Source organism: Bubalus bubalis, chromosome 14 (assembly GCF_019923935.1).
Source record: "Bubalus bubalis isolate 160015118507 breed Murrah chromosome 14, NDDB_SH_1, whole genome shotgun sequence".
Taxonomy (NCBI): Eukaryota; Metazoa; Chordata; class Mammalia; order Artiodactyla; family Bovidae; genus Bubalus; species Bubalus bubalis.
The window spans coordinates 3,977,077-4,004,816 of record NC_059170.1 but is presented as its reverse complement, the minus strand read 5'-3'; the positions used below and the strand labels follow the sequence as shown (position 1 = coordinate 4,004,816).

The 27,740-nt window shown below is 48.2% G+C and overlaps 1 protein-coding gene across 10 annotated transcripts in view; it reads right to left on the bottom strand.

Annotated features, from left to right (window-relative positions):
- The window catches only part of ATP9A (ATPase phospholipid transporting 9A (putative)), a 127,825-nt gene that overhangs the window by 38,313 nt on the left and 61,772 nt on the right, over positions 1 to 27,740 (bottom strand). For 8 of the 10 annotated variants that reach the window (XM_044927512.2, XM_044927517.2, XM_025263277.3 and 5 more), the window contains 5 exons: positions 25,804 to 25,880; positions 21,350 to 21,510; positions 20,973 to 21,115; positions 19,894 to 20,006; positions 8,846 to 9,058 (listed from right to left, as the gene is read on the bottom strand). In XM_044927512.2, coding sequence (XP_044783447.1) covers positions 8,846 to 9,058; positions 19,894 to 20,006; positions 20,973 to 21,115; positions 21,350 to 21,510; positions 25,804 to 25,880 — 707 coding nt within the window. The remainder of the gene's footprint in view (positions 1 to 8,845; positions 9,059 to 19,893; positions 20,007 to 20,972; positions 21,116 to 21,349; positions 21,511 to 25,803; positions 25,881 to 27,740) is intronic. The other 2 variants (XM_044927513.2, XM_044927519.2) reach the window with 2 other exon arrangements.

The following is a 27,740-nucleotide window of genomic DNA, read 5'->3' as shown; positions in this document are numbered from 1 at the left end:
TTAGTTCAAAAGAATCATTCCATATTGCCAAATCCTCAAGTTTCACCTGAAGTATCACTGCGTCTCACTGAGTAGGGGTCTTGAGTCTCACTGAGTAGGGGTCTTAGAGGGCCTTGGGTGAAGCTATCTAGAGGTCAAAACGGCAGCAGAAAAAGACGTCGCATAAGGTGGCTCGGTGTTAAAGAACCAGCCTGCCAACGCAGGAGACACAGGTTCGATCTCTACATAGCGAGTATCCCCTGGAGAAGGAAATGGCAGCCCACTCCAGTACTCTTGCCTGGAGAGTCCCATGGACAGAGGAGCCTGGCGGGCTACAATCCACGAGGTCACAAAGAGTTGGACACGACTGAGCGTTCATGCATGCATTAGGTAAATGAATAAACAAATTAAGAGTCAAAGCCAAATGCTAGAAACCAAGAAAGTGCCAGAGCAGGGATCTGGCTCTGTGAGTTGGCTGCATATTCCGGTTTGGGTCAGGCGGAAAAAAAAACAGAGTCTGCCACTCTACCCTGCCCCCACGAAAATAAAAGCCCATCTGAAGAACTCTCGCCAGAGCCGCCCATGAAAGGGCTTCTTCATCATTTGTTGGTCAGCAACGAGCCATCTGTGATAAGTTTTAATAACTTTCCCTTTGTACCTGGGAATGTGTGCTTGGGAATTATGCCAGGCAGGCTAAAGAGCCTTGAATTCTTGTCAAAAGCAGGATACATGCGAAACGTAAGAACACGCACAAATCCACTATCTGATTTATTAATAAAAGGGTTCTTTGGTGGCCTTCAATCAGATAAACAGCCAGGCTTACAAAGAGTGGCCAGTCTGCCTGAAGCCAGCCTTTCAGGATTATAAATGTATCCACAGACCTAGGGTATTCTTTACTGAAGAAATAAGTTTCATAAAACCACCATATGACCCAGCAATCCCACTACAGGGCATATACCCTGAAAAACTGTAACTGAAAAAGACACATATACCTCAATATTCACTGCAGCACTGTTTACAATAGCCAGGACAAGGAAGCAACGCAGATGTCCATCGAAAGACGAACGGATAAAGAAGTTATGGTACCTGTATACGACGGAATGTTACGCAGCCATTAAAAGGAACGTAAAATCTGAGTCAGTACTAGTGAGGTGGATGAACTTACAGCCTATTATACAAAGTGAAGTAGTCAGAAAGAAACAAATACCATGTATTAAAGCACATGCATGCAATTTAGAAAAACGGTACTACTGATGAACCTCTTTGCCCGGCAGGATAGAGACTCAGATAGAGAAGAGGCCTGAGGACACAGTGGGGGCAGGAGAGGGCGGGCTGAACCGAGAGAGCGGCACTGAAAAACACACAGCATCACACGCCAACCAGAGCGCTACTAGGAAGTTTCCGCATAACCTAAGGCGCTCAACCCGAGGCCCCGTGACAAGCCCGAGGGGTGGGATGCGGCGGGGGGCAGGAGGGGGGTTCAAGAGGGAGGGGATATGTGAACACCTGTGGCTGCTTCATGGTGATGCATGGCAGAAACCAGTACAACACTGGAAAGCAACTATCCTCCAGAAATAAAAAATAGTTTCCAAAATGTGCCACACTGTTGTTGCAGGTTCGACTGTCGACAGGAATAGGGCAGGCAGTGGACTGGGGCAGGGCAGGCCACTGGGGCGGGGCGGGGGCGGGGTGCCTGGGGAAACAGGCAGGAGCCACCCCACTCGGCTCGCTGCTGCCAGGCAGAAAGCGGACCCAGTCTTTCAGGTTCTGATCTTTCTCAGGAGAAGCTGACTCTTACAGAATGCAGTGATTTTTAAAGTTTGCTGATCAAAAAAATAAACCATCATGGAGTCAGCAACATTTAAGAATCAGTGGACAGGCGGTTTCCCGGGGGGTCCGGTAGTAAAGATTAAGCTTACACTGCAGGGGATGCGGGTTTAATAGCTGGTCGGGGAACTAAGGTCCCACACCCCACGAACTGCGGCTAAAACATTCTTTTCACAAAGAATCGGCGATCAAGGTAGCAGAATAAAGGGCCACTCCCTGATCTAAATTTCCTTGATCTTATACTCAAAATTCAGCCTCCTATCACTTAACTCTGATGAAAATGAGTATCTGAGAAGGAAAGGTGGCATCCCCTCCATTAAAATTTAGCCATTCAGAAACTACTATTTACTTAATCCATGCTGGCCAAAACGAACACGATAAAGGACAGAACCTTCACGCGTCTGTCCACAGATGAGCTCAAACCAAACAAGGCGAATACAACAGTTTTCTCGTGTCCCCCACAACCCCACAGTCCTGCCTTTTACACAGGATCCCTCTCTTCTGAGCAACCAAACTCCTATTTCAAGATTCCAGCCCGATGGTTAATAAGTGACACTGACGGAGGGTTTTTATCAAGTTCCCGACCACCATTCTCTGACCTCACCCTCGGGCCCGAGCGCCTGGCCACGTGACGGTGGAGCTCCATCAGCCTCCCAAACCACTCTGCGTCAACACTCCACTCCCCCATGCACGCGTCTGAATGCTCGCATTGTCCACGGCCTGGGGCCGAGATGCAGGCACCAGGAGGCTTCACGAGAGACAGGGATGCAGTCATGGAGGGAAGGGAAAAAAGCCTCAAGGCTGCAAACAGACTGGGAGGTTGCCAGCCCCTCTTCAAGGCCACGAGCTTCCCTTCCCCTACAGCTTTTCTCCTCACTCTTTGCAACAGGGCTAAGAAAACACAAAATGAGAAAACTGGGACCTTTTGTGCATGCTGCGATGCACAGGGGGACTGAACACGCAAGGCCCTCCATCACGATGTTAGTCACGACCACCAAAAGAGGGGCCCACCTAAGTGTTATGCCTGGGAGACAGGAAGAATGATCTCTGCCGTATCTCAGCAGTCACTAAGAATCTTCCCATCATAGACGGTTACCAGAAAGGGATAACGCAAGGGAACGAGTCAAGGTCGTTGAACATATAAGGTATATACACACACATACAAGAGAGAGGGAGCAAAAACATCAAAATATTTTTGGCTTTTTTTTTCTTTAATTTTTTATTTTTCTATAAAAAGCTCTTGCTACTGTTTTCTTTTAGATATATATATATATAATTTATTTATTTTCGACTGTGCTGGGTCTTCATTGCTGCACAGGCTTTTCTCTTGTTGCAAAGAGCAGGGCTTACTCTCGAGGAGCGGTACTTCAGTAGTTTCTCTTGTCACAAAGCCAGGCTCTGGAACACAGGCTCAGCAGTTGGGGTGCACGGGCTCCGTTGTTCGCCGGTACAGGGGATCTTCTCGGATCAAAGACTGAACCCGTCTCCTGCACTGGCAGGCGGATTCTTTACCACTGAGCCACCAGGGAAGCCCTGTTACTCTAATAATGAGAGCGTGCTAAGTTGCTTCAGTCGTGTCTGGCTCTGCGACACGAGAGCTCTGGCTTGTAGCCCGCCAGGCTCCTCTGTCCGTGGGATTCTCCAGGTGAGAATACCGGAGTGGGGAACAAAAAGCAAAATCCACCTCTAGAGCGCTGTACCTTTACTGCACACCTCTTTTATGACACCCCGTCTGCATTACTCCCAGCCCCTGACATTTTAATGGACGCAGGGATGCTCTTCATCTCTAGAGTCTAAACCCCCTCCACTGCACCCCACCTCTGACGGTGCCAAACATCCTCAAAAGGATGGGATGCGATCAGGGCGGAATTCTCCCCAGCAGACTGCAGCCATTTCACTTCCCTGGGGAGTCACTATACCGGGGCGGGGGAGGGCGCTGCCCCCAGGCTGTAATCAATAGCTGAATAAAGACACTTCAAGGCTTCCCAGGCGGAATGCGCACAGGAAACAAATTTAGGAAATCCTGCTTTCTGTTACAGGAAATGAATCCTGCGCCAACTGGTAGGAATTACTCCAGCAGCTCCGAAGTAAAACGGATACTGGCTTCTGTATGTATTCCATCAACTGACCTTGCCCGCACCGGTGAGGCTTTATTGATATAGAATTTCAAAGGTAGGATTCTAGACCCCGCTGCTCCTACATGGAATCCCAAAGAGATCTGGAAACAGGACAACTTTCTGAAAGATTTCATTGGCAACCGATTCGGCCAACTTTCTGTCAGATGGTCTATTTACATAAACAGATTTCTGTTTCGAGGTATGCATCTTTCGAAGTAGTTTAAAAGGTTGGTGGGGAAAATATTAACAGTGGTTACACCTTTTAGTTGGGCTTCCCTGGTGGCTCAGTGGTAAAGAATCCACCTGCCAATGCAGGGTTCAGTCCCTGATCTGGGAAGGTTCCCTGGAGAAGGCAATGGCAACCCACTCCAGTATTCTTGCCTGGGGAATCCCATGGACAGAGGAGCCTGGTGGGCTGCAGTCCACGGGGTCACAAACAGTTGGACACACCTTAGCAACTGAACAATAACACGCCTTTAGTTGGTAGGGTTTGGCTTACCTTTTTTCTTCTCTACATTCTCTATCATAAACCTGAAATAACTGAGTAATAAAAAAATAAAAGTCACGGGGAAAAGGAAACCAAGAAAGTAACACTGACCTCTATGAAGACACAGAAGACCAAAAGAAAATATCTTTTTAAAAAGAAACACTATTCAGAATCTTAGCAAAACAGAACAAATCTGAATCCAGAGGTGATTAACGGACAGCAGAGATAAAGGGCTCTTCTCTTTAACAAAAAAGGAGCTGAGAAGCACACAGCATTCCATGGAAGACTTACCTTTGTGGTAAACCTTTGCACAGCTCTAAAACAAATATATCAAAGTTCAGCAGGAACCAGGGGTGCGGGCAGGCATTAAAGACCACCACAGATGCGTGTCAGTAGTCAACAGGAGCCCAGAGGCAGAAGTGCTCATCCAACCACCAACATCTGGAACCTGTTTGAATTTAAATTCTACCAAACACCCACAAGCTACTGGTTCCCAGTCCATAACTATCAAGACTCTGGTCCTTTCTCACAAGGCCCACTCAGTGGTAACATCCTCCCATTCCCAAATGGAAAAGCAAGATCAAGCAGACAAACCCCGGTGAAGAAACAGTGACAAAAGTGACAAGCTTTTTGTTCCAGGGCAGAAGTCCCAAGAGATCAGTAGACTCATCCATACCTATAGTCCCTCCCTCCTTTGCTCTTTCTGCACACAAGTCCCATCTCAGAATGTGGCCAAGGGCTACCACATTTTTCACCCCTAAAAAGCCTGGTTCAGATATCAGTGGTCACGGATCAACTCGGCTTCACAGTTTGAGCTCTTCCACAAATACCGAGCAGACGGAAGGAGGAATCTCCCAGGGGACACATTCCGTTGCCCCAGAGGAGGAGGAAGAAAGGACCTCACGGGGAAAGACACACCCAAGTGTCCTTCCTGACCTTTGGAGAAGATTCCCGTTGTGCCTCCCTCGACCACATCAAGCACCAGCTCACTGATGCTCTCAGAGGGGTCCAGACTTCCAACACACGAGTGAGTTTCAGCCCGAATTCCTTCCTTCCCAGGAACAGCTTAGCCGAATGGGCCATAGGAGAAAAGCCTGCTTCTGTTAGGGGAAAGTGAAAGTGAAGTCGCTCAGTCGTGTCCGACTCTTCGTGACCCCATGGACTGTAGGCTACCAGGCCCCTCCGTCTGAGTAGTATCTGCTACTGCTACTGCTAAGTCGCTTCAGTCTGTTAGGGGAAGCACACTGAAACCCCCCACCCTGACCAGGCACCATAGGTAACCATCTGCACGAGACAGGAGGTCCTGGTAAGGAACACGGAACTAACAAGCCACCACCAACCAGAGGAGTTCTGGAAAGGCCAAAAGGCCAAAATCCTTCTCGCTGGCAGCCACTTTGGCTGAGCAATTCATGTGCTACCAGAAAGGACCCTGAGTCAGAGTGGCCATAAAAAACCTGGAAACTAATCCCATCACCATAAAACCCGAGGCTGGGAGCCACATGGCGGAGCAGTTCTCCTGGTTCCCTTATCCTCCTGCTCTCTATTAGGGTGCCCCTTCCCAGTAAAGTCTCCAGCATGTCTGTCTCTTTGGACAGTTCTTTGCTGAGTATTAGACAAGAGTCCGCTCTCAGGCCCTGGAAGAGGTTTCCCTTCCTGCAACATTTCCTTTAACTCCAAGGCTTTTGTCTACAATTTGTTCAACCACATGCTTTACCAGGAGGCTGAAGGCTGAGCCAGCAAGAGCAGGTGCTGCCTGGGACCAACCGCTGGCGCTCACCAGCTATACAACGTTGGCCAAGTTGCTTACTCTCTCTGTGCGTCCGTCTCCTCATTTGTAAATCAGAGGTCATGATAGAAACCACCTCCCAATGCTGTTGGAAGCATTAAATAGTAATAGTCACTGACATGGTTCAGATGGTAAAGAATTCACCTACAATGTGGGAGACCAGGGTTCGATCCCTGAGTCAGGAAGATCCCCTGGAGAAGGGAATGGCAACCCACTCCACTACTCTTGCCTGGAGAATTCCATGGACGGAGGAGCCTGGGGGGCTACAGTCCATGGGATCAGAGGGTCAGATATGACTGAGTAACTAATACTTTCAGCCCTTTCCCAAAGCTGCTGTAAGCATTAAATAATAATAGAGACCGAGTTTCACACAATCCCAGGTGCATGGTGAATGTCAACTGTCACTGATGTTGTTCAGTAATCCAGTCGTGTCCAACTTTTTGTGATTCCACGGACTGCAGCACACCAGCCCTCCCTGTCACTCACCGTCTCCCGAAGTTTGCCCAAGTTCATGGCCACTGCATCAGCGATGCCATCCAGCCACCCATCTCGTCCTCTGACACCCTCTTCTCCTTCTGCCCGCAATCTTTCCCAGCATCAGGGGCTTTTCCAATGAGTCAACTGTCATCACGTACATATTAAAAAAAAAACACTTCACGTACCACAGACGCCCCTCCTTCTTTCTTGAAATTAATAAGAATAATAATAGTTGGGATTCCCTGCAATGCTGGTGGAAGAGTAAAATGGTTAAAAAAAAAAAATCCTGGGAAGCGCTCTCGTAATTTACATAAACATATTCATTCAGTTTGACCCGCGGGATTTATTGACCATTTACTAAAAGCCTCACAACACCTTCTTGTCCCATGCCACTGATCCACCGTGAAGATAAGAAACCTGCCCAGGTGTGGAGCTGGGAACCCAGGATCCACATGCTCCACTGTCTCACTCCAGCTGCCCCTACGGACGTGGCCCGGTGTCTTGTTTAACGTAGACTCCTAGTGCCTGGCCCACGGGAGGCCCTCAGAGATACCTGGCGAAATCATGAACCCAGTTACACCATTTCTACAAACATCAGGTGCAAGGATGCCTGTTAGAAATGTTTCTAACTACTGCTGCTTGAAATGAAGGCATAATCTAAATTCCAGAAATATGAGCACCGTTAAAAGATGTCACGGTCCATTCATGGGCAGTAAATCTGAAGAACTGTATTCTAATAATACTCAACAAAATTTAGAAACAGGCATGATAAAACATTAAGTGAAAAAAAGGAGGATGCAAAACCCTTGCCAATATTAATATTCTCATTTTTTTAAGAAAAAAATACATTGAAACCTAGTTAGAGGGGCTATATTTCAAATTAATGAAAATCGGTATCTAGTGGTGTCTAAAAATGGTTTAGTGAAAGGTTTAGCAGAAAAGTAAAAGAATCCGGGCTCTGAAAACAACCTGTCACCCAGGGGGCTGGTGTTATGAGCCAGTCACAGAAAACGGCGACTTCACCCGGAAGGAAAGTTTTCCAGGGGACACCACCTTAGCCAAGAAACCTACGTTAGAACCTCTGAGAGCGGGACACACCAACGTCGTGTGAGTCCAGACACCAAGGCCAGTGCCAGAAACACGTAACCTGACAACATCACAGGCAAAGCTCAGACAGACACAACCCGAAGGACACGCCGTAAAACTGAGGCCACACGTAAGTTAATGCCACCCAGTAATCCTCTCCTATACGCACACCGAGGGGACAGAACACACGTGTCCACACAAAAACCTGGACACAGATGTTCACAGAAAAACACATATAAACATTCCACAGGCCCATCAACCAAAGAACAGACAAATGGAACACAGTGTTATCCATTCAAAAGCATACCGTTCATTCAAAACAAGGCACGAAGAATTGATACACACCACTACATGGATTAACCTTGAAAACACATGCGAAGCGAAAGAAATGAGGCAGAAAATGAGACACAGCGGGTGTTTCCACTTGAACGCAACATCCAGAACAGCCAGTCTACCCAGGCAGAACGCAGGTCAGGGCTCGCCAGGGGCTGCGGGGAGGGGTGGTGGGGGTCTGTGGAAGACTGGCATGGAGGGCTTCCTTTTGGGGTGGTGAAAATGCACTAAAGTTGACTGTGGTGGGGACTTCCCAGGTGGTCCAAGGGTTAAGACTCCGCCTTCCAATGCAGGGGACACAGGTTCGATCCCTGGTCAGGGAACTAAGGTCCCACATGCTGTCGGGCTACTAAGCCCACACGCAGCAACGACTGGGGCCAAGCACCACGACAAAGACCCTGTGCAGCCGAAATAAAAATTCACTAATCAATTAAATAAAATCAACTGTGGTGAGGTTAGAGAACGCCACGAAAATACTATTAACACTGAGCTGTATTTCCGTTAAACAGGCAACTGCATGCTATGTGGATTGTATCAATAAAGCTTTCTGAAGGAATGTGGTTCATTTAAGGGACCTGTGTCCCGTGTGCTGGATGTCTGAACCACACAGATCTCTTGCTCTTCCCTGATTTATGACTGCTCCTTCCGGAGGAAGGGCGGGGCCTTTACGGGCCCAGCATCAACCTGGCTCGCGCCGCCCCAACAGGCGGCTCCAGGCGGCGCAGCCGGGCGGCGGGCGTGCGCGGGGCTTACCTCGTCCGGGCTGGACGCCTGGTACACGCGGCAGGAGTCCTCGTACTGCTTCTCGGCCTCGGCCTGGTCGGTGACGCCGTTGGACTCGTACACGGGGGTGACGTTGTGGCAGAGCGCGATGGCCTTGACAGCTTCGTGCACGCGGCTGCTCATGGTCCGCCGCACCTTGGTGGTCGGCGCGGAGCCCTTCTGAGCCGGCGGGTCCTGGGGCTGCTGCGGGAGAGGAGAACAGCGAGGAGGGCCAGGACACGGAGGGGCCTCCGGGGAGGGAGGGGCCGGCGGCCTCGCTGCTCTAGCACGTGCCACCCTAGGCGCGCACTTCAGGGGTTCAGTCCCTGGGGCTCAGCCAAAAACAAACACAAAATAAAGGAAGAAATGACAGTCTAGGGTATGTGGGCGATTCTACCCGGGAACGCTGGGTGGTGTCGGGGGCTCCACTACACTGCCAGCGATGCTGGGGTTTCAGACCAGGACCTCAGCACTGCTGACATGTGGGGCTTCCCTGGGGCTCAGTGGTAAAGAAGCTGCCTGCCAATGCAGGGGACGCAAGTTCCATCCATGGGTCAGGAAGATCCCCTGGAAAAGGAAATGGCAACCCACTCCAGTATTCTTGCCTGGGGAATCCCATGGACAGGGGAGCCTGGTGGGCTACAGTCCATGGGGCTGCCAAAGAGATGGACATGACTGAGCGACTAAACAGCAACTGCTCATACTTGAGAAGGATAATTATTGGGTGGGGGCGCATACTGTGTGTAGCAGATGCTTGGCAGCGTCTCTGTCTCCATCTCCTAGACTCCAGAAACAACCCCAGGTGTCACAGGAGAACAAACAAAAAATGCCTTCAGAGGTTGCCAAATGCCCCACGGAGACCAAAATCCTGCCCAGTTTAGAGCCACCGTTTGACCTGTACATTCCTCGCAGTTTAAAATGGAAGACAGCCTCAACGGGGCTCTAAAGGGCGATGAGCATCCCAGGGCAGGGCAGGGAGAACGTCAGTAAAGACATACTGCAAAATGGTACCAGAAGTGCACACAAGGTCGATTTTCAAGGTTAACTGAAGTGTGCTCAGGCTCTGCCTTTGGCACCGACCAAGGACCCTAATTCTTGTCTAAGAAGCGGCTGCCCAGCTTACACAGCCCTCATCCACCTCTTCTCTATACCTTTCAGCACATGGCTTGTCCTCCTTATGGGTTAAGTCTTGGGGAAAAGGTTTTGAGCAACATGGTAAAAAGAAAAGCAGAGACATTACTTTGTCAACAAAGGTCCGTCTAGTCAAGGCTATGGTTTTTCCAGTGGTCATGTATGGATGTGAGAGGTGGACTATAAAGAAAGCTGAGCACCGAAGAATTGATGCTTTTGAACTGTGGTGTTGGAGAAGACTCTTGAGAGTCCCTTGGACTGCAAAGAGATCCAACCAGTCCAAACTAAAGAAGATCAGTCCTGAGTGTTCATTGGAAGGACTGATGTTGAAGCTGAAACTCCAGTACTGTGGCCACCTGATGCGAAGAGCTGACTCACTGGAAAAGACCCTGATGCTGGGAAAGATTGAGGGCAGGAGGAGAAGGGGACGACAGAGGATGAGATGGTTGGATGGCATCACCGACTCAATGGACATAGGTTTGGGTTGACTCCAGGAGTTGGTGATGGACAGGGAGGCCTGGTGTGCTGTGGTTCATGGGGCCACAAAGAGTCAGACACGACTGAGCTTCTGAACTGAACTGAAGGTGAGAAATTTGAGTCTGATACTCAGGTTAGGTGTGAACAGCTGTGTGGCCTCAAGCAAGGCCCATCTGCCCTCTGGGCCTCGGTTTACTGCCAATGAGAGGAGTGGACTAGGGGCTGGTTTTCAACCCACATGTGGAGTAGTGGAACCCTGAGAAACGCACTCAGCAGCATCAAACGTGGAGGACAAGCAGTCCCATCCCCACCTGTGTACCGTTGGGTACCATGAAGGCTCTGCTTTGAAGAATGGGTTCTACTGCTTTGCTCTATGCTGTGCTGAGTTGCTCTATTGCCTTAAAATATAACAAAAAATTAAGGCCACTAGAAAAAGACTACTTGTCAGTAGTCTATGAGTTAGTGATCAGTAAAACTCAGATACCTCCCATGACCCACCTGACCAGCCTCTCTCCAAGCTCCTTATCCTGCCTCAGTGCCCTTGCTCTTGCTGTGCCCACTGCCTGGAAGACTGTTTCCCACATCTTTGCAGAATTAGCTCATTCCACCTCATCGTTCAGGCCCCAGATTCAACGTCACCTCCTCAAAGATGCCTCCCCCTGACCCCCTAATTGGCTCTGCCTCCTGTGCCCGCCCCACTGGGAAGCACGCTGCCACGGCACCGGTGCCAGTGTCTCACAGGCTAAAACTGGCTTGTTTACCTGCTCACGCTCCTGTTAGATCGTGATCGTGAGAACAGATAGCTTGTCTACTGAATTCTAGTACCAAGGGCAGGACATAACTTGCCTCCGATATCTGTTGAACAAACAACTTAATTTTCCTGAGATAATGGTGAGAAGTCCTCATCTGACACCCCCCCCCCAGTTTTAAGAAGAAATAAATATCAAATTGACCAACATCGGTTCCAGATTTTAAGTCACAATTTAGGACAAAATATCAGAGCCTCCCTACCTCCACAACTGAGTCTCGGAAGTGAGAGCTGTTTATGAGTTACTGAATAGTACGTCCCATTAAAAACATATTTTATCCAACAGAGGAGAAGCGATCTGATCTTTTAGAATGAATCATGTTTTATACCCATGAGCACATGGTTTCCCAAAATAGAGAACAGATGGGTTATGAGAAACAAGAAAAGACTTTCATTTAATTTTTTAATACTATTTTTAGCAGTGGCATCAGACTGCTCAGGTAATTAGACAATTACTAAATTATTCTGGTCACGCAGGCACACACACACTGCTCTGGCTTCCTGCTCTGTTAACCTCTGGTGTCAAGAGGACACAGGTTTCACTTCCAGGCCAAAGGGCGCTGCATGGTAACAATAATTAGAGTAATATATCAGAACTACAGTTTAAATGAATCATTATTTGCCAAGTGCTTTTAATTATAAAGAATTTAACTCTAAAATTATAACGAGGACTGAAGATTTACAGAAAGGTCCCCTCTCATAGTGAAGCTAAATCAAGAATGTTTTTTTTTTTCTTCAAAGTTCTGTAATTTATGTTCTGGCCGTGGACGTGTGTCTTCATTTTTTTGCCCACATTCCTCAGCACCTGGACCAAATTATTATTTACCATTAGGAGCAATAACAAGACCTTTGACAAAGTAATTGCTCTGGCTGGCAAGTTTCAGCAACAGTGGGTTTGAAGGGAAGGCTGAATTAAGGGTATCTTTCACAAACCTTTGGGTTTTAGAAGCAATCTGATTATGTCTACGGGAGTCAGATACTTCCACTAATATTTTAAATGTGGGATAACACAGAGCCCTGGGGCTTTGCATTCCAGGTGAAACCACTCCAGAGCAAGGCAAAAAGAGAAACACAGCCCAGATTTTTGCAAAGACCCCACTCTCAGATCAAGGAACTACTTGACAATAACCTAGAAGACGGCGACTGAATCAGACCAACGTCACAAGCAACTGACTTGCTGCCTCCACGTTCCTTTGTCTCTCTCTGAAATTGATACGTATCCCCCTTTACTACTAAGATCGTTTTGGCCTGTCTCAGGTCAGATTTGGAGAGGGAGATGGCAACCCACTCCTGTGTTCTTGCCTGGAGAATCCCATGGACAGAGGAGCCTGGCAGGCCATGGTCCATGGGATCGCAGAGGCGGACATGACTGAAGCAACTAAGCACACACACTAAGATGTTTCAGGGAAGACGGGTCACAACCACCGATTCTGATTTAACTTGCAAATAAAAGGCTCCTCCACGCACCAAATGGTGATCCGCACACACCAGGAAGGCACTGGCCACTACGAGGGGCTCAGCCAGCGTTTGCACTGGGTCCGGCTGTTAAGCATCCCCACGTTGCCCATATGGAAAAGCTTCACGTTGTACAGTGTTTATCTCCAGCCTCCTCCCCGTAGGCCCTTTAACCTACACACATTTCTTCTTACTTAAAAAATACCAGGGGAAAATAAAAACAGATGTGGTATCCACAGAGGCAGGTTACGGCCCTTTCTGCCCTACGGGGGAAGCCACCGGTCCTCTTAAGGAGGGCGGGACACGCTAGGCCCTTGTGAGGTCAGAAGTTGGGTGAAGAATCAAGCTCTCCACACACACAGGCCCCTGCCTCGGGCCCGGGGTGGGTGTCCCGCACCGTGGGGTGTCTCGGTCATTCCACGCTACCCCAGCAAACAAATGAGACTTGGAGACTCCATGAAAAAAAAGAGGCCTCCGTTTCTCGTTAATAATCCATGGCAAGGGTATTTCCCGATGAGAACCCCAGCCTATATTTCAGGAAAGAGTAATACAAAAACTAAATGCTCAGTCACCATGAATATCCACCTTCTCTTACCCGTCTTCTATTCCAAATGCAGTGAAAACACTACCACTTATGAACATTCATAAAATCAACAGATACCACAAATGGGTTGCAACTGCTTAAAAGTACACTATTGAAGAGAAGGAATTCCTGTTTCAACAGGTCCCCACGTCACTCTCCAAATAAAGCTCAGAGCTGATAACTCATTAACCTCAAAGGGCCACTCTTCTAGAGACAGGCTCAGAGCTACAACTTCCAAATGAATCAACTGACTTACAGGCTAAGTGACTGAATAAATATAACATTTACTGCATAATAGCCGGGCTTCCCTAGTGGCTCAGAGTGTAAAGAATGGGCCTGCAATGTGGGAAACCGGGTTCGATCCCTGGGTCGGGAAGATCCCCTGGAGAAGGGAATGGCTACCCCTCCAGTATTCTGGCCTGGAGAATTCCATGGACAGAGGAGCCTGGTGGGCTACAGTCCATGGGGTCACAAAGAGGCAGACACGACTAAGCAACTAACATTTACCATGTAATAGTACACACCTTTCTGTATGACAAAGGCAACTTATTGAAACGGAACCACATATAACACAGGGGTTCTCAGCTTGGGAGATTCTGCCCTCCTCCTCGGGCAGTGTCTGGAGATACGTGGGGTTGTCACAAAGAGCAGGGGGAGTGTGCTACACACAGCTAGACAGTGGAGGGCACGGATGTTGCCTGACAGCCTACAATGCACAGGCTGGCCCCCACAACCAAGAATGATGCCGCCCCTGAGGTCATCGCGGCAAGGCAATGGCGGGAACCAGACACGCACGCTCTGCTGCCACAGTCCAGGGTGAGGACGGTGAGACCAACCTGTGCAAGTGCTCAACTGCAGCCTGTCGATTTAAGATTTGAATTTTTTACCTTCGTTTTGAGTTTTTTAAATACTGCATTACAATATGATTTGTCTTAATGACTGCATTTTTTTCCATCTCAATGAATTTTCCTTCCGAGGTGCATTCCTCACTCTACCCCTATCTGGCCCTGTTATAAAACCATTCAAAAGGATCATAACTACGACATGTGTGGGCAAAAAAGGGAAGCTGGACAGTGTTATTCTAACAGTGGGTCTTAGTCAGAAATGCTTCTCTGAATAATCAGGAAAGATTTTAAGAAATCTAAATATATATGCCCAGGTCCCGGTCACTTAAAGAATACAGTAGGGCCCAGGCATATATACATATTTTTCAATTCTACACATAATTTTGATCCTCAGCTCTAGTTTAAAGGAATTACAAAAATATAATGACTTCTTGTTGGAAAGAAAAAAGAACCAGAGAGAGAGAAACACAGCAGACATCTCCACAGACGCACAAAGGCAGTCAAATGGCGTGGCGTTTTATGCAGTCAGGTGTTGACACCGGGAATCTCTGACTGATGTGAATACAGGTGACCTCAATGTTTTTTCTTTGCACCGATCCACATTAATTTATTTTTTCTGTAGTCAAAAAACAAAAAAAATGCATCCTAAGAAAGGATTAGAATTCTTTTTTAATGACTAAAAAACAAAGTAAGCTCTGTGTCCCAGAGAAAAACACACGAGTAAAAATTCTTCCCTGAGAAAACACAGCCTTCTCTGTACTCCCTATGGCTGCAGAAAGCAAGAGACGCAGCAGCTGGGCACAGCACGCACTGACGGCCGAGCGCATCCCGCGCACGTCTTGCGCAGAAAGTAAACCACAAACTCACATGCTCACCAGCATACTCATTAAACAGAAAAGGGAAAAAACCGTTCAGTAAATTCCAACTCTACCAAATCCTTCAACAGTATCAGAGGCAAACTATTAAGTGAAAAATCACAGTTCACAGATCAAAATATGTGTAATAAAGTGAACTATGTTTTTAAAAAAAAAATAAGAATGTACCCATATAAAATAGCCTAGAACAACACTCAAAACCACTAGTCTTGGTTTTCTCTGACAAAGGACACCACGTGGCTTCCATAGTCATTATTTTTCTCAGACACATGTATCAATAAAAGTTAAAGATACTTCCACTTGCCAGGGTGAGTAAAATAAAACAGATGATTCCATATTCCAGGCAATATACAGACTGCTGCTGCTAAGTCGCTTCAGTTTTGTCCGACTCTGTGCGACCCCATATACGGCAGCCCACCAGGCTCCCCCGTCCCCGTCCCCGGGATGCTCCGGGCAAGAACACTGGAGTGGGTTGCCATATTCTGACCATGTTGAGAAAAAAATTTAAGTACCTTTCCCACATGTGTATTCAAGTTACACTGTGCATTGAGAAACAGCAAAAGATTATAAAATGACGTGATAAAAAGAAGAGAGCATATTTCACAGCGTTAGCTAAAAGTTCAAAATGACATATGCTGAGGATTATAGATTTAAAATTATAATTATTTAAAATTACAGATTCAAATTGTCGTATCTGTTTGCCATAAAGGTGCATGAAGTGCTGACACAGGCTGCAACCTGGAAAAACCTTGGAGATGTTACGCCAAGTGAAATAAGCCAGGTGCAAAAGGTATTGATTGATTCCAGGCATCTGAGATGTCCAGAATGGGCAGACCCACAGAGACAAAAAGTAGATGGGTGGTTGCCAGCAACTGGGGAACGGTGGGAGTCTAAGAGGCAGGGAGGGTCCCTCTTTGGAGTGGTGAAAACACTCTGACATTAGATAGCCGTGGTGACTGCAGAACACTGAGGATATACCAATAAACCCTGACCCATACGCTTAAGGGGACAAATGTTATGGTTTGTGAGCCATCTCTCAATTTTTTAAAGGTGTCAGTAAGTGAATCAATAAGCCAGAGGAAAAATCATCACATCTCCCTAGCCTGTCATGGGTTTCCCTCATAATGTGTTGGCCATTTCTTTGTGGTTTGTTTGGGCCTGTATTAATCATCTGGAGTTTCCCTGCAGGAATCGTGTAAAACCACCTGCCTTCTTTATGAGGTTAATTTAGTTAAATAACATCCCTAAAACCAGTCACCTAGACACTCAAAACAGTCTGTATTCCAACGTTTCGAAAATAAACAATTCCAGAATTCTGACTCCTTTCTGATGAATGTTCGTCTGATAAATCGAGGGAGGGTCCCAGGGTCAATCTTCATGCTCTTAGTAAGGTTTAAATTTTGCTTTAATTTTGAAGATGATAAACTGAAGTGTGCGTGAACACTCAAATCTTTCCTTCCTGCACCTCCACGGGTCACCTTGCACCCTCTGCTTTGGAGTTCACAGATCTAGAACAGCGATATTCTGAAAGATAACGGCGGACCTTAGATTCAAGGTGGGCTTCCCAGGTGGTGCGGTGATAAAGAATCCCCTTGCCAATGCAGAAGATGCAGGACTAATCCCTGGGTCAGGAAGATCCCCTGAAGAAGGAAATGCAATCCACTCCTGGGAAACCCCAGGGACAGAGGAGCCTGGAGGGCTACAGTCCATGGGGGTCACAAAAGAATCAGACATGGCTGAGCAACTAGATAATTAGAATCAAAGTAGCTGTAGCGCCTCTGTTGCCCTTTGGAATCACCTGGTTCACCTGTTAAAATTTGTAAGTCCAGCCACCACTCCGAGACCTTCTGACTCGGTCCCTGGCCATCTCACCCAGGAGTTCCAAACGCTGTATTTAGGAGACACTGCTATAAACATCCTATTATTAATCCCTAAAGGGCAGATGGACGGCTGTAACAGGCTCAGGAGAATCCCACTGGGCGGGTGGGTACGGTGTAAGATTGGATTGTGGGGATGATTCCACAACTCTGTAAATTTACTTGAAAAAAGCATTAAACAGTACAGTTAACATCGCTAAATGTTATGGTATGTATGTTATACTTCAATAAAGCTGTTAAACACACACACACAGGAAAGGCTTCACACTTGTCCTCACAAAGAATCCGTGAGGCAGCTTTTCGCTGTCCGGAGAGAAGGGTGCAGATGGCCTCCCTGGGGGATGGGTGTCCACACCAGCCCCAGCCTCTCCCCGTCACACCCCGTTCTTTTAAACCAAGGCCAGGATGGGCAAGTCAATTTATGAGCCTCCGTTAAGGAACGGTGCTGAGAGTTCACTGTAAAAAAGGCTGTTTTCTGACTCTCGGCACTTCACTGAGAGGCTTATCTGCGCTCCCCCAAAAATGGGCCACAAAGCTGAACCAGACAAACATCGGAGAAAGGGTGGCTTCTGTCAATACCACAAGCTCTTAATACCAGGATGGGCAGGGGTGTGCCTCCCGCCAGGGCACGTACTGCAGCGCGTGACGCCATCTAACGTAACCGTCGGCAGGCCGGCACCGCTGACGCGGGGCTCCGAGGGAGGCGGGACCCGGCCAGGGGCTGAGAAGCGTGACGATCCACACGGTGACCCCTGCGGGGGAGTCCTGAGGGCACTAGGGGGGCGGTTCAGAGGGAAGACTACTCCAAGACACAGAAGTGAAGTGGCCGACCCTGGCCAGAAAGCTGCAGGCCGGGGTGTACTGGGGTGAGCGGGAGGAGAGGCTGAACCATGGGTGAGGGTGGGGAGGGGATGCAGGCCACGCTGGACGCCACAGACCCTGCTGCCAGGACCAGGGCGGGGAGGAGCGAAGCAGGGAAACCCTGCAGGGTCTCTGCCGACAGCCAGGCAAGGGAGACTGCAGCTTCTGCCTGTTGAGCGAGAGAGGATGACAACCAAAGCCAAGCAGGTGGTCTAGGGGGGCGGGCCTGTGACTGCAGGCAGGTGGCCATGGGGCAGGAAGCAGGGGCACCTCCCAAACCCCTGGACGGAGCTCACAGGGCAAAGGGGCACGGTGCTTACAAAGACGAGAACAACTTTGAGCACACAGGGGATGCAGGGAGAAGGATGGGATGTGGTTACACTGAGCTCCTTACGCGTGAGCACAGATGCCAAGGATTCCAGGCTAAAGCTCCAGGTCGGGTCGATGCCGACATGGGAGCCATCAGCTTTGACAGGGCGGCAGAAGCTGGCAGAGAGGGAAGCCCCTAGAGAGTGACACTCGGAGCCCAGCACAGACCCCACGACTCGACGCTGGGAGACGGGTCAGATAGAGGGGGAAAGGAACAGGGGTGGGCAGTGGCTTCTCCCCCCAGCCCAACCGCATCCCTGTGATTTTCTAACAGTCTTAAAGTCCATCTTTGAAAAAGGTCCATGGATCCATTTAGAGTCAAGCCACGATGCCCACACAGGCAGCCAGCAGATTGGCAGGTGCTTCGTGCTGGCTGTAGGTAATGACTCGACGTGGATCGAGCGAGCTGTTCTTCACGTAAAACCCACACTCGCTTCCAGACTCTGCTCCCTGCCCCGCCGCGTTCAGGAGACGCCCCGGAAATCCAGGTGTGCCAGCCGGCAAATGTCCCAGAAAATTAAAATGTTGACTCTGATGGTGCTGCTAAGCATGTAGAGAGTGCACCTCTGATCCTTACACAAAAATACATTTTTAACTGGCCTTCTGACTACAGAATCAGTATCTACTTGGACAAATTCAAGCAAAACATGGCCTCTATTCTCTTGTCCTCAAACCAGTATCATAACCCCGTAGCTCGTCTAATGCGAGCTATGTCAGCTCTGGGTGTGTTTTCAGAATTACCAAGGGAACTGCTTGTTTATCATCTTTCCTTTAACACATAGAAGCGCATCTGAATGAGCCAGAATCTCTAGGGGATCAGGCCCAAGCCAATGTCTTCTGTTTTGCTTTTATTCTATTTGTTTTTTAAAACATCACTAGGAATTCTGATGAACAGCCAAGGTGGTGATCCACCGGTCTAACATTTTAGGACTCTTAGGACACTTACAAGTAATATCTTTCTCTAAAAAAAAAAAAATGACTGGTTTTGAAAAATATTGTAGCGGGGGAGAAAACCAGGAGCAGATAAGTTGATAGTCATTTCTGATCATTTCTTCCATGAGATCGCTGAGTTGAAAAGAGATGAGGAACTAAAGCTCATCAGTTACACCGTGATTATGTCACAAGCAGTCCATTAACTACTGATTGCTTTTGCTCGTAACTGGGGAAAAGTAAAAAGTAAACATGTCTATAAGCTTGAAGGAGAACCATCACATTCTCAGAGCTTTTGCTGCTGCTGCTGCTAAGTCGCTTCAGTCGTGTCTGACTCCTAGCGGACCCAGAGACAGCAGCCCACCAGGCTCCCCCATCCCTGGGATTCTCCAGGCAAGAACACTGGAGTGGGTGCCACTGCCTTCTCTGTTTCTGATACTAGTTATTGGCAAATAATTTTCTTCCGTGTTTCCCCTACCATCCATTAGTCGTAGTTCAGTAGATCAACCCTTGGGATGAGGAAGACGGGAAAAACCTCAACTGCAGGTTTATTCAAAATATGAAGAGCCAGTGATTGCCACGGGCTTGGAAGGTAAGGTGGGTGGGGGGAAGCGAGGAGCGACTGCTCGTGGGTATGGCAGTTCTCTTTCGGGCGATGAAGATAAAAACAGATTGTGGCAAGGGTTACACAGCTCTGCGTATTCAAAACAACCCACTGAGTTGTACACATTTAATGGGTGAATCATATGGCATTATGAATTCTTCCCAATAGAGATGCTAGTAAATATTTTTAAAAATCACTTTGGATATCAAAACAGAAGGCTTTACCTGGGTGTAAATACTAAAAATGTGGCTTTGAACTTCATCCATTGAGTCGAGGCCATAGGCTACGGTGCCAAGATGGAGCCGTTTGAAAACCATCTCATTCTGGGTAAGAGTTCCTGGAACACAAAGCAAGGAGCAACTGTGCCTGCATCCTGAAGCTCTCACTATTATTAACAGTAACGAGAGTTCTTTGTTTTTGTTTTTGTTTTTTTGAGGGTTTACTCTATGTCACACACTGGTTTCAGCACTGCTTCTGCTGGAGTAGACATCTGTGATATTCTGTCAGCCTGGAATCCAAGAATTTCTTCTAAAAACAGAATCTTAGAGGTCCAGGGGAAATGATCATCCTTGGTCCGTGGGATGGTCTAGAGAGAATGCCAGTCAGGGTGCCTGACTCATTCCATTGGCCAAGAGGGCAGGACATGACATACACGAGGCCAATCAGATTCAATCTTGAAGGAATCAAACCCTTGACCAGACAGACGCACAGACAACAGATGAGTACTGTCAAGTCAAGAGACCATCCTGATACTGACACAGCCAGAACTTGCCTGGTTCTTCTTCCTGAAATCTAGCTTTGCTCTGCCTTCCCGGATCTTTGCAACAGATCCCCTTTTATCCCATGTTCACTAGATGGTAGAGATGCAGGTTGAACCCAGGTCTCCCCACTTGCTCTCAACCACTACAACCACCTCGTAACTTGACAGGTGCTAGACTGTAAAGAGGCATTTTAAGATGTGGTTTCAGGGTCAGGACTTGAAGCCAGTCTGTCTGAGTTCAAAGCCTACTTCTGCCACGATATGCTTCTGACAAGTCATGTAACCAAGTCACTTAATAACTCCAAGCTCACAATATCAGGGGAGGATTAAGTGACCAGATATAGACACCCAGAACAGTGCTTTTCCACACGATTAGCTCTCAGTAAGGCTTTGCTGCTATCATCATCGTGTCCACCAAGGAGTCTATCTTCATCCAAAGATGAAGAGGATAAAAGAACTGCAACACTCATCTCTAATACCTCCAGAAAGATAGTCCAAGCATCTTCTCTGACTTTGAATCCTGCAAGGGCCCCGGACACTCACCCGTCTTGTCTGTGAGTAGGTAGGAAATCCTCCCCAGCTGCTCAGGAATCGTGCTAGAGCGAACCACGGTCCCGGGGATTTTTGAGTCCCGGCGAATGACCCAGCTGTACACGATCTTGCCCATGTCCAGGTTCACACGCAGGCTGGGCAGAAAACCAGAGCACACGGGTTAACAGGACACACCAAAAAGCTGCTTGTACCTCAATGCCGATTCCAACACACACACCGTGGGTGCCGTAACATCGGCACAAATGACACCCCGCCTGTTCCGGGTCAGCCCTTACAAGGGACCAGCTCCTTCTCAAAACCACAAAAGCACAGCCTTCAAAGAGACAGAGACGCGCAAACACTGCGGCACCAGCTCGCTCTCAGCGCACCTGATGGGAATGATGTTGGAGAACAACAGAAGGAAGCGGATGATCTGCAGGTACCAGCGCCCGGCGAAGTGCTGGAGGGCGACCATGACCAGGGACACCACCACCAGGGCTCCGAAGAGGATCTTCGTGAGGCAGTTTACCTCCAGGTCAAACAGGCCAATCTGCGGGATGGCACAGACGGACACTCGCCGTGAGCTGCTGCGGCCCACAGCCCGCCCGGAGGGCTGGGCCTCCCCCTGGACACCTGCACCCTGGGTGAGACAGCAGGCTCTGCGGATCGCCACAACTTTGGGTGAGAATACTGGGCTCCACGGAGTAACCGCCATCCCAGGGACCTCAATGAATCTCATTTTGATTTTTCTTAACGATTTAAAGATCTAGCATGGAAACATATAAGCGGGCCACTGCTGCCTTCAGTGCTGCTGTGCTCTGCACGGCCTCCACCGTGCTCCCAGCAACCCGTGAAACGACCCAGCTCTACACCACGCACTGGTTTTGTATTGCATGGAGAGTCAGGGCACACATGACCGGTGGCATCGGATTTTTAGGTGATGCATTCCTGAACATTACTATTTTAATGACTATATTTATCTTAATACATGTTTTTAAAAAATGGAACCAGCCCATGAAACTCATCACTTTGCAGAAACATGGCCCCAGATAAGGCTAAAACCTCAAATAAGTGGCATTTATAGTTGTAATATAGTTCGAGTACAAAATAAAGCACAGCAAAGGCTAACAGAGTTTTAACAAGAGAATGCACTGGTCATAGCAAACACCCTTTTCCAACAACACAAGAGACGACTCTACCCATGGACATCACCAAATGGTCAATACCGAAATCAGATTGATTATATTGTTTGCAGCCAAAGATGGAGAAGCTCTATACAGTCATCAAAAACAAGACCAGGAGCTGAATGGCTCAGATCATGAACTCCTTATTGCAAAACTCTGACTTACATTGAAGAAAGTAGGGAAAACCACTAGACCATTCAGGTATGACCTAAATCAAATCCCTTACCATTATATAATGGAAGTGACAAAGAGATTCAAGGGATTAGATCTGATAGAGTGCCTGAAGAACTATGGATGGAGGTTAGTGACACTGTACAGGAGGCAGTGATCAAGAGCATTGCCAAGAAAAAGAAAGGCAAAATGGTTGTCTGAGGAGGCCTTACAAATAGCTGAGAAAAGAAGAGAAGTGAAAGGCAAAGGAGAAAAGGAAAGATACACCCAGAGTTCCAAAGAATAGCAAGGAGAGATAAGAAAGCCTTCCTGAGCTGTCAATGCAAAGAAATAGAGGAAAACAACAGAATGGGAAAGACTAGAGATCTCTTCAAGAAAATTAGAGATACCAAGGGAACATTTCATGCAAAGATGGGCACAATAAATATTGGACAGAAATGGTATGGACCTAACAGAAGCAGAAGATATTAAGAAGAGGTGGCAAGAATACACAGAAGAACTGTACAAAAAATATCTTCATGACCCATATAACCACAATGGTGTGATCACTTATCTAGAGCCAGACATCCTGGAATGTGAAGTCAAATGGGTCTTAGGAAGCATCACTACAAACAAAGCTAGTGGAGGTGATGGAATTCCAGTTGAGCTATTTCAAATACTAAAAGATGATGCTGTTAAAGTGCTGCATTCAACATGTCAGCAAATATGGAAAACTCAGCAGTGGCCACAGAACTGGAAAAGATCAGTTTTCATTCCAATCCCAAAGAAAGGCAATGCCAAAGAATGTTCAAACTACCACACAACTGCACTCATCTCACACACTAGCAAAGTAACGCTCAAAATTCCCCAATCCAGGCTTCAACAGTACATGAACCATGAACTTCTAGATGTTTAAGCTGGACTTAGAAAGGGCAGAGAAACCAGAGATCAAATTGCCAACATCCTCTGGATCATAGAAAAAGAAAGAGAGTTCCAGAAAGACAGCTACTTCTGCTTTACTAACCATGCCAAAGCCTTTGACTGTGTGGATCACAATAAACTGTGGAAAATTCTTCAACAGACAGGAATACCAGACCACCTCACCTGCCTCCTGAGAAATCTGTGTGCAGGTCAAGAAGCAACAGTTAGAACCAGTCATGCAACAGCAGACTGGTTCCAAATTGGGAAAGGAGTACATCAAGGCTGTATATTGTCACCCTGCTTATTTAACTTCTATGCAGAGTACAGCATGAGAAACGCTGGACCGGATGAAGCACAAGCTGGAATCAAGATTGTCGGGAGAAATATCAATAACCTCAGATACGCAGATGACATCACCCTTATGGCAGAAGCAAAGAGGAGCTAAAGAGCCTCTTGATGAAAGTGAAAGAGGAGAATGAAAACGCTAGCTAAAAACTCAACATTCAAAAAACTAAGATCGTGGCATCTGGTCCCATCACTTCATGGCAAATAGATTGGGAAACAAGGGAAACAGTGAGAGCCTTTATCTGGGGGGGCTCCAAAATCACTGTAGATGGTGACGGCAACCATGAAATTAAAACACGCTTACTCCTTACAAGAAAAGTTATGACCAACCTAGACAGCATATTATAAAAGCAGAGACATTACTTTGCCAACAAAGGTCTGCTTAGTCAAAGCTATGGTTTTTCTAATAGTCATGTATAGATCTGAGAGTTGGACTAGAAAGAAAGCTGAACACCAAAGAATCAATGCTTTTGAACTGTGGTGTTGGAGAAGACTCTTGAGAGTCCCTTGGACTGCAAGGAGATCCAACCAGTCCATCCTAAAGGAAATCAGTACTGAAGAGTCATTAGAAGAACTGTTCCTGAAACTGAAGCTCCAATACTTTGAGCACCTGATGCGAAGAACTGATTCATTTGAAAAGACCCTGATGCTGGGAAAGATTGAAGGCGGGAGGAGAAGGGGACGACAGTGGATGAGATGGTTGGATGGCATCACCAACTCGATGGAAATGAGTTTGAGTAAACTCCAGGAGTTGGTGATGGACAGGGAAGCCTGGCTTGCTGCAGTCCATGGGGTCGCAGAGGTGGACACGATGAGCAACTGAACTGAAGTGATGGTTGTAACGGTGGTGGTCGTGGGGACGGTAACGCTGAGGCGAAATGACTGATGTTTTTTCACGGAACTGACCAAGGAAATCATTCTGCAATATCCTGACTCTAAGAAACTGGAGGAGGGGTGGGGCTGGGCGGGCGGGTCCTGTTGTGTTTGAGCAGTAACAGGGCCATTAGGTCAACTTCCAGAGCTGACTCTGCGGGCTGTGCCAGAGCCAGCAGCTCGGTGTGGGTTTGAATCCAGGTCTATGCAGCTTCGCCAGAGCATGGTGCTTCTCCAGGCCATTTCTCCTCTTGAGAAGAAGCTGCAGACGTCTGCTGACAGGCTGGTGTAAGGATTAAAAGTGATGTGGGTAGAGGGTGCCGAACTACATGTGGCAGACAGTAAGGACTCAACCGTGGTTGTTTAGCTGCTAAATCATGTCTGAATCTTTGTGACCCCATGGACCGCAGCCCTCCAGGCTCCTCTGTCCATGGGATTTCCCAGGCAAGAACACTAGAGTAGGTTGCCATTCCCTTCTCCAGGGGATCTTCCCGACCCAGGGATCGAATCTGAGTCTCCGGCACTGGCAGGCAGATTCTTTACTACTGCGCCACCTGGGGAGCCCCTCAGGACTCAACACTACATTTTAAAACTTTTAAAATCTTATGTATTCATACACAGGCAGCCCTTGTTTAACTGCAGAGAGCTTTGCAGATACCGTGTTTTTTTACAAATTGAAGGTGTGTGTGCCAGATAAGTGTTAGTATTTTCTAGCAATAAAATATTTTAAAATTAAAGTATGTACATTTCTTGAGACAATGCTTTTCCTGCACACTTTAACAGACTACAGAATAGTGTAAACATAACTTATATGCACTGGGAAACCAAAATATTCATGTGACTTGCTTTGTAGTGATACGCACTTGACATGACGGTCTGGAACCCAACCACAATATCTTCAAACACGTTTTTGAATATGTGTTTATGTATTGTGTGTATAAATACATGTATGGGCTTCCCAGGTCGCAGCAGGGGTAAAGAATCTGCCTGGCAGTGTAGGAGACTAAGAAACATGAGTTCAATCTCTGAATCGGGAAGATCCTCTGGAGGAGGGCATGGCAACCCACTCCAGCATTCTTGCTTAGAGAATCCCATGGACAGAGGGGCCTAGTGGGCCACAGTCCATGGGGTCGCAAAGAGTCAGACACAACTGAAGTGACTTAGCACAGCATACACACACACACACACACACACACACACACTTATGCACAAACATGTACACAAAAAGACAGTAAGTTTATACAAATGAAGTCACACTTTTAGGGGTTCCTGTTTTTGAGTCTTGCTCCTCACCCCACCAACACCAATCATTAAACCACATCAGTCAGAAAGTTCTGGCAAGAAAACACATCCCACAACCGTGTACAGACCTTACTGCGAGGATTCGAGGTATTCATGACACTCCGGAGTTCTCTCCCCGTGTAAAGAACAACACCCACGACAGTACCTAAGACGAAGGAAACACAACCCAGAGGAATGTGAGTTCAGACAGGCAGGCTTTCAGAGGGTCTGACGCGCCGAGAGCACCTCTTCTCAGTCCAGCGTCTGCAGTGCGAGGAAGTCCCCGAGTTTACACCAGGGCCGACTGATGTCTGTGTCCACACAGACGGCAGGAAAGCTCCCAGCCACATGTGGCCATTCACATTTAAATTCAGTGAAAAAGAAAGTGAAATACAGCCCCCATTTTCATTAGCCTCATTTCAGGCTCAACAGCCACAGAAGGGCAGGGGGCCATCCAGCTCGGTGAAGGCGCAGGGCGTCCCCACTACTGCTGAAGGCGCCCCTGGAAGGGCTTCCCTGCAGGTCCAGTGGAGGAGACCCACCCGGCAACGCAGGGGCAGCAGCTCGACCCCAGCCTGGGGAGACCCACACGCCGTGGGGCAGCTAAGCCCGTGCTCCACCTCCTGAGCCCACGCCCTAGAGCCTGAGTGCCTTAACTGCTGAGCCGGGTATACAGAGCCCACGCGTGGGACAGCTAAGCCCACACCCCACCTCCTGAGCTGGCGCTCTAGAGGCTGCGTGCCTAAACTGCTGAGCTGGGTATACAGAGCCCACACAGGGCAGCTAAGCCCGTGCCCCACCTCCTCAGCCCACACCCTAGAGCCTGCGTGCCTTAACTGCTGAGCTGGGTATACAGAGCCCATGCGCGGGGCAGCTAAGCCCACACCCCACCTCCTGAGCCCGCACCCTAGAGCCTGCGTGCCTTAACTGCTGGGCCGGGTACACTAAGCCCGCACCTCACCTCCTGAGCCCACGCTCTAGAGTCTGCGTGCCTTAACTGCTGGGCCGGGTGCACTAAGCCCGCACCCCAGCTCCTGAGCCCACGCCCTAGAGCCTGCGTGCCTTAACTGCTGAGCCGGGTATACAGAGCCCACACACAGCAACAAGGGGAGCCGCGGCAACAGGAAGCCCACTCTCTGCAACTAGAGAGAGCCCAACTACAGCAATGAAGGTCCAGTGCAGCCAAAAATAAATATAATTTTTTTTAAAAAGGCACAAAAAAAATTAAAAAATTAAAAAAACAAAAACAAACAAACAAATAAATAAAAAGGCGCCCCACTGGGCATTGCTGGCCTGTGGGCCTGGCTGCCTCGGAGAACAGAAGAGGTCGGGGGGCGGGGAGGGGGGGCCTGTCCTTCATGCCACTGGCCTCACAGGCATCCAGAGGTGCTGCAACTTCACAAACTACCCTGGAAACCTAGGAAGATGCCCCTCTTATCAGAGCACGTTCTTCCCATGGACTGTGATTCCGCTCAGAGTTGGTGTGCAACCAGAACCTTTGGCAGACGTCTGTCTGGATGGGAGCTTTCCTGAGAACTCCCCTACCCCTTCCTTCCACCCCTCCATCATCATTTGTTTTTAAAAAAGACATCAATTGTTATACACAATTTCTAAAAGAAACCCAAAAAGCCAATTAACATGAGAAAAGATGCTTACCCTACTCAAAAACCAAAAAAATGGGAAATTCTTATTCCCATCCTCGTAATAACAATTCAGATGCATGAGAACATCAGCGTGAGCCCAGAGGTGGGGAAATGGGCTGGCACACACGCTGCTGGCTGGGGCGTCCGCTGGAGCAGCCTATCTGGGGGGAAAACAGGCAACAGCCATCAAAACTGCACCTCTGTCTCCCCTTTTCAGGATGTGCCAGGGAAATGCTCCGCACAGCAGGGCAGGTGGAGAGTCAAGAAGGGCAGCAGCACCCCAGTCAGCACGGGGCTGGCGGCACCCCGATGAAACCAGGAGAGAAACAGACAGGAGGGGCTGGGGAGGGGGCCAGCGTGCGCTGATGACCGGGGACGCGGGC